We start from the raw sequence: 13,365 nt of genomic DNA on the forward strand, positions 1-13,365 counted from the left end.
TAGCATTAGAATAAGTGTGTGTGTGTGTGTGTGTGTGTGTGTGTGTGTGTGTGTGTGTGTGTGTGTGTGTGTGTGTGTGTGTGTGTGTGTGTGTGTGTGGGTGGGTGGGTGGGTGGGTGTGTGTGGGGGGGGGGGGGCCTCTAAAAGTATCCAAGACCTGAATGACTGAATGAGAGAGAGACAGAAAAGGACTGTACAAATCATAAAAGTTGAAATGGGACAGTTCAAAAAGTGTAAAAGATATCAAACCGATTATAACATACAATAATAGCTTTGGGTTTTCTCAACATTTTAAAGTTGAAATGGTGTCTGTAGCTGAAAGTATGAAGAAGAAGAAGGATTTGAAAGTGTAAGAAGTTTAAGAGGATTTGAAAATGTTCTCCATAGACATCCCATTCAAAAATAAATTGCAAAAAGCTTAATATTTCAAAAAGCATAAGAGGTAGAACATTTGAAACATAATAGCAGGAATGTCCTTAACAGCATTCCAACAATAAGGAAGAATAAAGAACAGGATAACAATAGTTGGAATGCTAAAGCATTCCAACAATGAACATAGTAGTAACGCTACTGCAGATGTAAAAACAAAAGCAGTTCACTTAACACAGCTGCCTTCACTTAAAGACAAAGTCCCTCCTCCTTTCTTTGTTAACAAAGCCAGTAACTCTCAAATCCATTTCTCCTCCTCCTTCAGCCATTGAGTGTTAAAAAACCCCAAAGCTAGGTAAAAAATAAACTACACCAAGCAAAACGCTAAAAATGTCATGTCAATGTCATAACTTCTCTTACATATGTTTCAACCTGAACTCTTACTAAACACTAAGATCTGCTAGCTAGCTTTCTGTTTGACAAAAGTCAGTCTGGCCCACTGACCAATCACGGCGCACGTTAATGGTGACGTACTTAGGAGGCTACCTGAGTACCACTGGCATGTCAAAGAATACGCCCAACATGTCAACCTAAAATTTGATTGGTTGAAGACTATGACAATCAACAATATTGTCCCCATTTACTTAAACTGCAAAGGCTCCTTACATAGAGAAATCGGGGCTGAATCTGATTGGATAAAAGCTCTCCTTAAAACAAGCTGTGCTGGAAGCAGAACTGCAGGCTGCAGAGCAACAGAGGGTGACAGGAGCTGTGCAATGAGAAAATAAGCTAATGGGAAAGAAAATGATAATACATGTAGTGTATTTGTGAAAAAATATAAAATTATAAAATAGCTATAACTTTGTGATTCCGTTTAGGCCAGCAGAGAAGGCCTTGCTGGCCCTGATGGCCCACCACTGATGTACAGGGATACATGACACATATACATTCTTGTATATCTGCATATAGCAAATCATATATAAACTATAGTGTAAGTGACTGGTAAGTATCTGGACATAGCACTTTAATCTATTTCGAATATATGTCTATATATTTCTAAAGTCTGTGAAAATAACCATGATGATGTCATCAGGGTTGTCACAGCTGTAAACTACAGTGGTTCATTTAGAGGCAAGGACGGTATTTCCTATCAAGTTGCATTCTGGGAAATTGTAGAAAACATCGTTTTTTATTCATTGTGGACTATTGATTTTAACAATTATTTATGACACCTGTCTCTTACAGTTCACAAACGGTATGGGAGTGCAATACTACATCACTGGAATACCCCTTTAAGTGTAAACTATTAGCGTGAATGACAAACGTATAAACCCATGTCAGTATAATTTGTGTTGAACCAAGTGAAGAAGTTCTTCCAGACGGATGAAACCGGGGACCAGCAGCACAGTTGTCATGTCGGCCTCTCCCTCTCCTCCGACTCGCATGACGTCATTTTATATCACGGCTGTCTTTCCACGGAGAACGAGGAGAGGCCGCGCATGCGCCGAAGCCTTCGGGTTAGTAAAAAAAAAAAAAAACACCCATCACGGACCGGTGCAGCAGCAGCAGCAGTGTGTTCCCATCACGGGCGCTGAACGGAGAGCAACACCACCGCCTTTTCCACCAAGCATCTTTACCAACCAACGCAGAACTCGAGTGGGAACACACGGGTCCACTCAGGCTGTCCTCCGGTGTCCAGACTTCCTCCTCTTCAACATGTCTGTTGGCAGTGACTTTGGAAACCCTCTAAGAAAATTCAAACTCGTCTTTCTGGGGGAGCAAAGTGGTGAGACATGTTTAAATTCTCCCGAGAAGTTCAGTCTTGGTCGCGTGTCAAGTGAACCCGTTGCACCTGCTGGCCAGTCAGCGAGTTCATCTCGTTGAAGAGTCGTAATGTCACGTTTCGCTAGCTAGTCCGGAGGTTATGTGTTTATTTTGAGTTGTAGGGTTTAAACGGAAAGATAAAGACAACATGTCTTCACCGGTGAACTGGAGAGGAAGGGAGGGCGTGATTTAAATCAAATTACAGCTTCACACAATAGACTGGAGTGTGTGTGTGTGTGTGTGTGTGTGTGTGTGTGTGTGTGTGTGTGTGTGTGTGTGTGTGTGTGTGAATAATAGCCTGCAGTTAAGTTTAACAGTGATATTACAGAGGCTCGAATAACGCTTTAATGTCTGCCTTGTGAGGCGTTTAAGGTGGCGATTAGTTTTGAAACGCCCCAGACTATTAAGATCTACACAGCGTCGGTTTGACATGAGTAATGCTCGGTGAATGAGCCTGAATGTCTGCATGTAGAGCCCGTGTGCCGCCCCTGATGCCGTGGTGGAGCCGAGTTGGTAAAGATTCCTGTGTGGAGACACACCCAGCTCCTCAGAGATGAGATAACTTGTGCGGCTGCAGTCTCTGTCCTGGAGTTGTTACAGTCTGCCCAAGTTTGTGTGCGTGCATGATGAATTTATCTATTAAGTACAGTTTTAGCGTAATATCTCTGCATGACACATCTTGTGGAGACCCGTCTTTGGTTTATCCGTGCCTTTTTTTTTTTTTTAGGTTTCAATGTTGAAACAAAATAGTTTCTCACGAGACCGCACAGAGCTGGATGAGACATGATTGAATCTTTAGGTTTCCGTTGTCTTTTGAGCGGAGCAGGTCTGTGTATGTCTATAACTCAGAGGTCTGGAGCAGCCAACTGAACCACATTAGTCATGGTTCAGGCCTTCAGCAGGTCCTATTGATCATCCAGTATAGGGGGGTCATACATGACACAGTATATTTTGTTCCTGTTACAACAGCGTAGCGTCCTCATTGTCTCAATAATAGAGGATATGTGTTGTGTAATATGTGGATGATCTCTGTACACTGAGATGCATTAAGAATCATCTGGTTAAGACTACTGTTATAACGATTAGTCGATTCATCTATAAGTTGAACAAGGATTTCTTAAACATGATGGTCTTGTTTTTGTTTACTATTTTCTAACATGTTATAGATTAAACACTAATGTTAAAATGTGAACCATCTCTAAATGAAAGGAAATGAGAGTAAATATATATATATATATCATATGCAAACATCGGCCTGTTGGTTGGCTTGACTCTTGGGCAGCTTTATGACATTTAGTGCCGAGCAACAAGCCAAAGGGGATTTGGCAGCACAGACCTAAATTAGGGAGTGTTCATATTCACCAGACCACAAGGCTGCTCAATGCTTTCACATTGTAATGAGCAAACAACCATACGGGGATGAAGAGACATCATGTATTCTTTATTAGAAGGGTTAGTATTGAAAGGGATTTATAGGCCTTCATTATTTTTGAGTTTGTGTGTGTTATGTAAAGCTTTATTTAATCTCAAATACCAATATTCATGGTCTTTGTTATCATTTAAATGCTGAATGAGCAACTGGTAGTAATATAAAAGCAGAGGCCTCTGGCTTTCAGGTCAGACAAAGGTTTACAGCTCCTTTTCTTTTCCTTCTCTCACGAATTAATGTTCTACTTATTTTACTCTGTGCGTGTTTATTGTGCAGAGCATTACAGGATATATTATAATATCCAGAATAATTACAGGCATGTGTGACGTTAGATGGACATAAATTGGTTGTAACTGAAAGTAGGCCTGAATTATTAATAAGGAACATTTGTCATCAATGACTCTTGTCCCGTCATAACTGTGGGCAGGTAAGTAAGTACATAATAGTGCAACACCTTCAGTTATCGCTTCTTAAAATCTGGTTTTAAAAGAAAACCCTTGTTTTCATTCATTGAGTATCACAGATCACACAATCACTGTTTCCCATAATCACCACTGCATGGTCATTATGGTCACCGCTGTAAAGTTCTATCAGCGAGATAAAACGCTTTGGCCCGATATAATGTTGGAGCTTTGGCTTTTGGGGCGTAGGATGCAGTGGCTGGCCTCATTCTGTGGCACCTTCAGTAAAAAGGCGTGAACCCTTAAGCCCCCGGAGACCCCGTCCCAGCCAGTCTGGAGGAGGGAGGTCTGTGCCCGCTATCAGAGTGAGGGGACTTTGTCAACCAGCGCTCATCCAGACAGTGGCGTCGTCGTGTTTGATTGGGTTGTCTCCAGCAGGAGCTGCATCTCTCTGACATGTCTGCTATAATTGCAGCTGGTGCCCAGGCGGGCGTGAATCCCGTCAGCGCTGCCACTATCATTTATTAATGTACACGACCGGACTCAAGTATGTCAGGAACGGGGGCACGAGCACAGAGGCTGTTGGGGGAAAAAAAAGACCACTTATTCTTTCTGGGTTGGTAGTTACTGTGTATACAGTGAAGACCCATAACGGTGGAAGTGAGTGAAAAATAAAAGGGAAAAGATGGCAACGCTGTTGTGTTTTTCATAAAACAATCGGCTAACGTCAGAGAGGTGGGTGGAAGCAGGAGGAATGTTAAATGAGCTGTCAGGAAGTCTCTCCTCCTGCATACTTCTTTGGGTGTTTTCTAAACCGCCTCTACAAAGGAGGCTGGCTCAAGAGTTCTCCTTGACAAAGCTGAAGGCTTACAGCAGGCCAGTCTGCTGTATCCCAGTCTGGTGTGCCCACGCTCCTGGTGGAAACGGCTTTTTGCAAGTTCCAGCCTCGGAGCAGTCAACCAGGTCGTTGTTAGAACACCTCAGATTACTGCTCTGCATTTATTGGGTCATAGATATTTATCTAATCCCCTGCTGCATGCTTCACTTCACCCCAGACAAGCCGATGGGAATACATTTGGTAGATGCGACCGCGTGGCTGCCATGAGATTTTACTCACTGAACCAAAATGCCATCTCCCATCTTCCAGCGCACAGAGATCGCCATCGCACAAACCAGAGCTGGCTTCAGAAATACTGCTGAGTCACCGCACCGATGTGCTTCAAAGTGAGGGTTTGGTTGGTTGTCTGATGCATCAATCACCGTGTCTCGAGGGAACGGCGTTCTAAGCAAATGAAACTTGAGTTGTTTGAGCAGCCTGCGCGTTTCCTCACTGAGGCTGTGAAACCGCAGGTGCAGATGTAGATACCACGTATTTACCCACACATGCACACATCAATAACATGCCGGTTATTTTATACAGAAGTTGTACAATGATAAGCAAAATACTGTTGCAAACAAAAGCCACAGTTGTGTCTGGATTGGTATCCACCACTTGAGACTGGAAGGTTAGCAGTAGGTAGTGCAGTAGAACAGTTTCATTGGATGCGTTTCCGTATCGACAAGTTTGATTTGAAAGTGACTTCTAAAAAACGGCTTCCGGGACTTGATGTGCAGATAACGGGGGAGCCTGTATGTGCACCATGTTTCCTCTCAGGAACCGAGACAATTATTACACAATGACAATATCATGCTGGTGTGAATCAGAGGAGGTTGGAGATGAAACACTGCTGTGATTTTCATGTTGGTCGGTTTGTTTCATTTGCTTTTTATTTTCTCTATGCAACAAATAATAATTTCCTTATAGCTAACACAGGCCATTTAATTTGTTTTTACATTGTGATACTAAATCTTTTATATATGCAAACAAATAAATGCCAGTCTAAGTAAGAATATTTCATAATCTGTTGATTTTCACTCATTTCATTCAGAATTCTTCCTGAAGTTACTGCTTGCTCCACTTTCTTTACTGCAGTGCTGTTAGTCGATCATGGATGAAGTGCGAACAAAAGCAAAGTGGAGCACCTTCACATTGCATGCCAAGAAGTTATATTTGTCTAACATTCTTTTATTTCTTTAAAATCTAATTTTGCCAACTTTGAATTCTCAGAGTTCTTTGACTTATCATCCATTCACAGAACAAAGAAAGTACATTTAAGCAGTTGTGTAGCTGCATGTTTCCCTGCTGCAGGATTGAATTTGGTGTGTCGCTGTGCGGTAAATGAACCAGGATAATATGGTGCCACACCCAACGACACATTTCAACAGAAGTGCCATAGGGTTATGGATATTCTCTTCCAGAAAACACAATATCCTAAAAAATTCCTTGTTGTGCCAGAGCTTGTAGAGCTGCGTGGAGAGCCTCAGGTGTGCGAAGGGGGGAGCAGTTGGTTCAGTTGGCCATGCTTTGCAGAGTGGGGCAGGTCACATGTCATATTTGAACTGAAACAGTAGTATCTATTAATACGTACAGGTTTGATTCTCAATTATACCTTCTTAATATCTGTTCTTTCCGTGCTGTAGTTGTCCCAACATCCTTCCATTCCACTTAATAAAGTGTAACTTCAGGTTTGAGTCTGATTAGAGGGCGTTAACATCATCAGAGCTCATGATGGAGATCAGTCCCTAAAGGAAAAATTAGGACTGATTTAAAAGAGTAGATAGCATTTTAAGCCATTCACAACCATGACATGCAGATTGTTTTTCAAAAATTCTGGTAGGAAATGTCGATATCAACACCAGCATTGATGTGTTTTATCACAGCACAGACATATCAGTTAGTTTATAGCTTAAAACCAATTTTTAAACTGAATCCTATGGCAGATCCAACAAGCTGTAGAGAAAATAGAGGGACCAGACCTTCAGCTGGAACGGCTTTCCTTGGATACGGGATTAAAGACATGTCTGTCGATATTGAGGTGAAGATCGCCGTCTCTAGCAGTCCAGCCTACATTCATGTTACAGCAGCAGCCCTGCTGCTGCTGTAACATTAGATAATCCGGCTGCATCTAAAGATAACTGGTCATCTCCTTCATTTCACATCCCATCGCGTCTTCCCGGCAAGTGTTCTTCTTCTCTGATGGATTGGTAGAAATGACGCCCTGACAGCTTTGATCTGCTATTGATCGGCTCAGCTGCCCACTAATGGGTGTGATCGATCAAAAGGCATCAATCCCAGCAACGTGCCGGGCTAGTCTCTTTATTCAAGGCTTTGGTGCAAGAACATGTCTTAGAGCGTGTGTGTTTTTTTCTCAGCCTGGCCCACTGGGCATTGTCATATACTAAACTGTATAAACCTCTTCACCCTACCTGTCTTCTTTCACTCCACCACTTTGGTCCAGACTGAAATATCCCATTGGGTGTATTGTCATGAGACTTTGTTCATAAAGTCGCAGTCCTGTGAGGAGTAATCACGAGTTAAGTGATCCCCTGACTTTTCATGTAGCACCACCATGAGGTTGATGTTTTGCACTTTCAATGAAATATCTCTGAGTTGCACATTCATTCATGTTCATCCCTGACTTTTCCTTTAGCGTCATAAGCTGGTCATAGTTTTCAACTCATCACGGCCCCCAGAAGATGAATTAGTATGACTTTGGTGATCCTCTGACTTCTCATCTAGCATCATTATTAGGTAAAAAAAATAAAAACATTGATAAAAATAAAACATTATTATACCTGCGTATCATCAGCAGGTTAGCATTGTCATTGTGAGCATGTTAGCATGTTGATGTTTAGCTCGAAGCACCTAAGTACAGACTCACGAGCAGCTAGCTTTGGTGTACTATATTAATCTTGTTTCTACTTCCAACTGAGAAGTCCTCCATAAATCCACATACTGTCGCACTTCATTTAGGACCAGCACGGAGCCTCAATCCTCATCTGCTGCGGTTCATGTTTCTACTGCTACACATTTCACACTGCATGTATTGCACATCCCTTGATATGTTTAGAAAAATCGAGAGGTTTAAAAATAATATTGATGACTGTAGTTTTTTTTTAATATTTCTTAAATAAAGTAACATTTTCCGACTCATTAAGAGGTGCTTTCAGTCCTTCAGGAGCTGGTCTGCAGCCAAGGAATACCAAGCAGAGCGACGGTAGCGTTATACATACTGTATGCTGCACAGCCGAGTGGGCGGGTTCCCAAAGGCCCATGGGAGAGCAGAGCCTCACTTATACACTCTGCCCAGAATAAAACAGGATTGCAAAAACATTGTCTGCTGCCCATGCAGTGATGTAGAGACACTGTCTGAATCTGTTGTGATTCCAGCGAAAAGATTTGGGAAGCAATATTTGATGACACAGTTCTCAAAAACTTAGCCTGCTTTCTGAGAATAAATGTAATAGCAAAACTTCAGGAACAGATTCAGGAACTTTTTAAGTACCTCGCATCATTCAGCTGGAGAGACTCTTTGCAGACCATTCCCTCTAAATTGTGTGTCTTAGAAATAGATTGGGCTCCCTTGCTTAATGTGAGCTGTGTCGAAGGAGAGAGACGGAGAATACCATTTAAACATAATCCCAGTCACTCAAACAGAACGGCTCTGTGAATACAATCCCCGCTGTGCAGGAAGGCTGTCATTTACCCAGCATGGGATGTGACACTTCACTGAGTTCAGCAGGTCTCCGTCAGTGTTTACCCTTTCCCCAGCTCCCCAGATGAGCCCCCAACACGGGGGCTGCTCGAGCCTTTAGTGCTTTTATTTATTAATGAGTTCTGCCATTTTAAGAAATGACATGAGTTAATGTTTTGAATCTGCACTGTTCAGTGCCGTAGATGTGACCGTAGGAATATATTGTCTCATTGAGATGCCGGCGGGTGCACCATGCAGAAGCTCCTGTGTGGATTTATGGACCGGGGGGGAAGCTGAACATTCATCACGCCAGTTTAACATAGTAGGGAGTGTTTTATCTCACTCAGTGGACAAAGGGATGAATCTCTACCCGACAACTTGCAGAGATGCATTCTGGTTGCAGCAATGGAGGACCACTTATAATGTCAGTGTATTCAGATCGCGTCACATCAGTTTTTGTTATTTTTAATCAGATGTATTTCTGTCTCTACACTTCCCTTCATGCCACGGATCCTTTCAGCATCCTCTGTTGGACAGGAAGGCATCTCCAGGGCTTTTTGACTAGTTTGTTCTTCCTGGAACCCGAACGGTTCTTTAGAAGCCGGTGCCTGTTTAGACGAGGTGCTTTGTCCCACACAATCCTGTAGCTGTGGGATAGTTTAGCCTTGGAGCAAAGGCAAGCCTTGATCCCAAGCACAATGCAATGCTTGTTTTGTTTCTACCATGGAACAAAGATCTGAAGGTAAACAAGCAACAGTTTCATAGTGAGCTCAGCCTTGAGTCAGCATTTCTATCCTGGGCCTGTTCTGACTGTTCAAACTGAATATTAAAACTATATTTTGTTATAGGCCTCTGGTTCCACGAGCAAGTATGTTGCATATACGTACTTCTTCTATTAGGTCACAGTCTATCATTTTGACCATAGAAATTACAATGATACTTATTGAATTCATTGACTTGTACATTTTCTTTTTCTGTATTTCTCAACTGGTCATAATAAGAAGAGTAGTAGTGATGTACACAGCAAACCTTTAAGAGCACCAATAGCATTTATTTGCTGTCAGACTTTCTGCAGGTCCAGCTCAGCTCTGTAGCCTCTTGGACTCTTTAGTTAACATGTGGAGCACTGACTGTGCCTTTAATGTGGTGCCCGACTCGTGTTTTATTCAAGAAGCCAGATCCTGTGTGACTAAGGGCTCTTACGTTTCATGAAGTTGTTTTTTTTATATAGAATTAGCTGATAATAATTCTTCGGGCCTCCTGTATGTGGTGCATGCAAGCAAAAGCTGAGGCCATGCCAGGCTGATCCGCTGCTATTTTCACAATGCACTCGATATATTTATCGACTCTGGCTACTTGCCAGGGGCAGAAAAACATGTTTTGGAAACACCATTGGGTGCTGTCTCTATATTGGAGAACTTAAAGGCCCAAAGGTTCTGTTGCAGTCTTTCAAAAATATATATCTTTTAGCCTCCTAGTGTTAAGAAATGGCTTAGTGCAATTATCGTCAGTCAATGGGTCAATGACCTTGTTGTTTAGTTCTCCTACTAGAAGATTAAAGGCCTCACCATTCGACACATTGACTCATTCTCACCATTAACTGGCGCAGTCAATACCGGTTCAAACCAGCTTGATTTACAAATCAATTAAGCAGAAATTATTCCAGTGATACATTGATTAGATGCCTCAGAGAGTTAAAGACCTCATCACAATCACAGCAAAGGATAAAAACTAAATCTAACCTCATTGTTCCCACGACTGAACTTTGGTCAATATTAACCCAACATATCCCTCTTGTTGTTCCTTAAACAGCAAAGGAAATGGTCTCATGGACACCTTGATAATGAAATTGTATGTAATTTACAGTCCAAAAAGAGTTTAGATCACAGTGTGCTAAACACAGTGTTTGTCACTGAACAAAATACCAGTAACAGCAGTCAGATGAGAGCTCTCAGTCATTTTGTCAAGATATTCAGTAATCAGGACTGTAGACAGTTTACTCCCACTCCCAGGCATGGCTACGGGGTACTTTTGGTTTTAATTAATCATCCTATACCACACTGCAAGTCTAATTTAGTTGTCTCTTTGGGCTATACTGTATTCTTTTTTTTTTTTTTGTGGAATATTCTGAGACTTCTAAAACTTAGTGTCTACAATGTTTAAAGGGGACATATCTTGCTCATTTTCATGTCCATATACGTATTTGGGGTTTCTACTAGAACATGTTTACATGCTTTAATGTTCAAAAAACACATTATTTCTCACATACTCTCTGTCTGAATAGACCTGTATTCACCCTCCGTCTGAAACGATCCGTTTTAGCGCCTGTGTCTTTAAGCCACCCTCCCAGAAAAGCCAAGCCTGCTCTGATTGGCTTGCAAGAATAATATTGTTCACCTTTGCAGCGGTAGTTCTAAGGCCGTGTGGGGAGGGGCTTAGAACTGCATATTGGGCTCGAGCAGCTCTCTATTTTTCATGTTGCCAACTGCATTATTGATTAATGTCACATACATGCAGCTTGTACGTGTGTTGCTAGAAAAAATGTCACGTTTCCATGTGAGTCATTGAGAATATACTCGTGTTGAGCATGTTGTCTCATTAATCAGCGTTCAATTAGCAGAATGGACTTAATTATTTGTGCACCAATTAGATTTATGCATTATTTAGTGCTCTACCATATAATATAGAAAGAGTCTGAGTCTGAGATTTACTCAAAGGCACTCCATACATGCAGTCAGATTTATAAATGAGCTTTCTTAACCCCACTTTTGTACTCGACACTGAGAACCCATCAGAAGTAGTGCAACATACTGTACGCATGGAAGACTGCAAATGAAAGCAGTGTCCTCTTTCTCTGAGAGGATGCTGTCTCCATTTCTCCAGCCGCCAGCCGCCTCGTGAGAACGGAATCTAATTTAAACATTAAAACGTCAAGTCGGTCTGTCTCAAGCCCCCTGGCCTCAAACAGTAGACATATGACTTCTATCTCCTTTCCCAAGGCAATCGCAAACACCACAGAGACTCATATATTTCAGAACTGGTGTCACACCTTGGTGGATATGTCATTGTGCTCTTGCTGTGTACTGTATGTATTTGTGTGTGTGTGTGTGTGTGTGTGTGTGTGTGTGTGTGTTTGTGTGTGTGTTGTTGCTGCTGTTAGTAACATCAAATGCCTCATTAGACGGCATAAGGGCTGAAATGGCTTTCTGAGTGCTTTACAGGATGTGTGCACGGGAGACTCTGTTGAGTTCGAAAGCATGTTCATCCATTATTCAGAGGTATTGGTAAATGGACGGTCCTGGGGAGAGTTCCTATTGCAAATTTTCCGCAGGTGCAGTGACACGCATTGTAAAGGCAATGAAAGCTTCTCAGATTTGTAATAAAACCACAATAACTCTATACTGTGTCTACTTTCGTTGCTGATTGATTCTCATGTTTTGTACAAATTGGCGCTGATGCTGGATGAACAGTCCGGGGATCCTATGAGTTATTACGCTTCATCCTGAGGGGGGCATAAATCTCCTTGCAATCCATCCAACAGTTGTTGAGACATTTTACCAAAACCCACAAATGTCACAAAGTCAGGGTGTCACCAAAGTTGTTAAGATTCGTCATTAGGGACCCTGAACGTCTGTACACAACTTCATGGCAATCCATCCAGCAGTTGTTGAGATATTTCAATCTGGACCAAAGCGGTGAACCGACCGACCAGGTGTTTTCAATTCCGTCTGATTAGACCTCTCCTAAAGTTGGGGGTGGGCGGAGCTATGCTGGAAGTAGCGTGACACAAACAAACCTTCTATATTAACGAGAATAACATCATGAAATATGCAAGATCTTGATTTTGAGTCTCGTTTGTGGGACATTGTGTGACCTTCTGTTGTTGAATTAAACATCTTCAAAGGAGGGGCATGCCTTTAGGTGAAGTTAACTATGCCATGATGCTTATTCTGTCTGTGGAGTACCCCTTGAGCAAGGCAGCCGACCCTCAAATGTATGTCAACCAGAGTAGATTTTTTTCCAACGCAGTATTTTGCTCAAGTGCTGAAACTCCGATGCAGGCATAGGTTAGTTTTGTGCAACATTCCTGTACAGTTGTGATTGTCAGGTATATATCAAATTAACATTGAAACTAGAAAGTTTCATTGCAGAAAGATTTTTTGGCAGTTTTTGATTTGTTAATGCGTGTGTAATTCGTTAACTTCGTTAACTCAAAATTCATTTGGAGGCCATCTGCTGTTTGGCTTTCTCCTGTTGGGTTCTGCATGCCAGCTGCTGTGACTATGAATAAACAAGTACAGAGTCCAGAATATCTCTCCCACGGTTCTGTATCTTCTCCAGGTCTCTGTGCTCTCCTTACCTCAGCGGGGACGATCATAAATAACTTCTTATTTTTCTCTGTTCCGTCACTCATTGATAAATATTAGATATCTGCCTCTCCCCGGCGTGCCCGGCTCTCATCCCGGTGTCGTGCGAAGGCGAGGCATGACACGTACCGCTTTATTTTTATCTTATCTCCTCGTGAGTGGGAGTCTGGGCCCGTGCAGAAAGCACTGCCACGCTCTGATTGGCTGCCAAGTCCTCAAGGGTATTCCGTGATGCCTGCCGCCAAATGACCAGCAGTGGGTTTACCTGGCTGCTTGGCACACAGCTTCAGGACTGGATGGACAACTTAGTACATTTTGTAGCTTTAGAGAGCTCAGTAAGAAGTGTAGTTTATTTATAGTGTGTGTGTGTGTGTGTGTGTGTGGTCCATGGATTAATAGCA

At 42.2% G+C, this 13,365-nt stretch overlaps 1 protein-coding gene across 1 annotated transcript in view; it reads left to right on the forward strand.

The window, feature by feature from the left end:
* Positions 1-1,979: 1,979 nt before the first annotated feature.
* The window catches only part of rab6ba (RAB6B, member RAS oncogene family a), a 45,444-nt gene continuing 34,058 nt past the window's right edge, over positions 1,980-13,365 (forward strand). Inside the window, exon 1 of the mRNA XM_079158286.1 lies at positions 1,980-2,155. Coding sequence (XP_079014412.1) covers positions 2,086-2,155 — 70 coding nt within the window. The 5' untranslated portion in view covers positions 1,980-2,085. The remainder of the gene's footprint in view (positions 2,156-13,365) is intronic.

Source organism: Pholis gunnellus (genome assembly GCF_910591455.1).
Source record: "Pholis gunnellus genome assembly, chromosome: 4".
NCBI classification, from domain to species: Eukaryota; Metazoa; Chordata; class Actinopteri; order Perciformes; family Pholidae; genus Pholis; species Pholis gunnellus.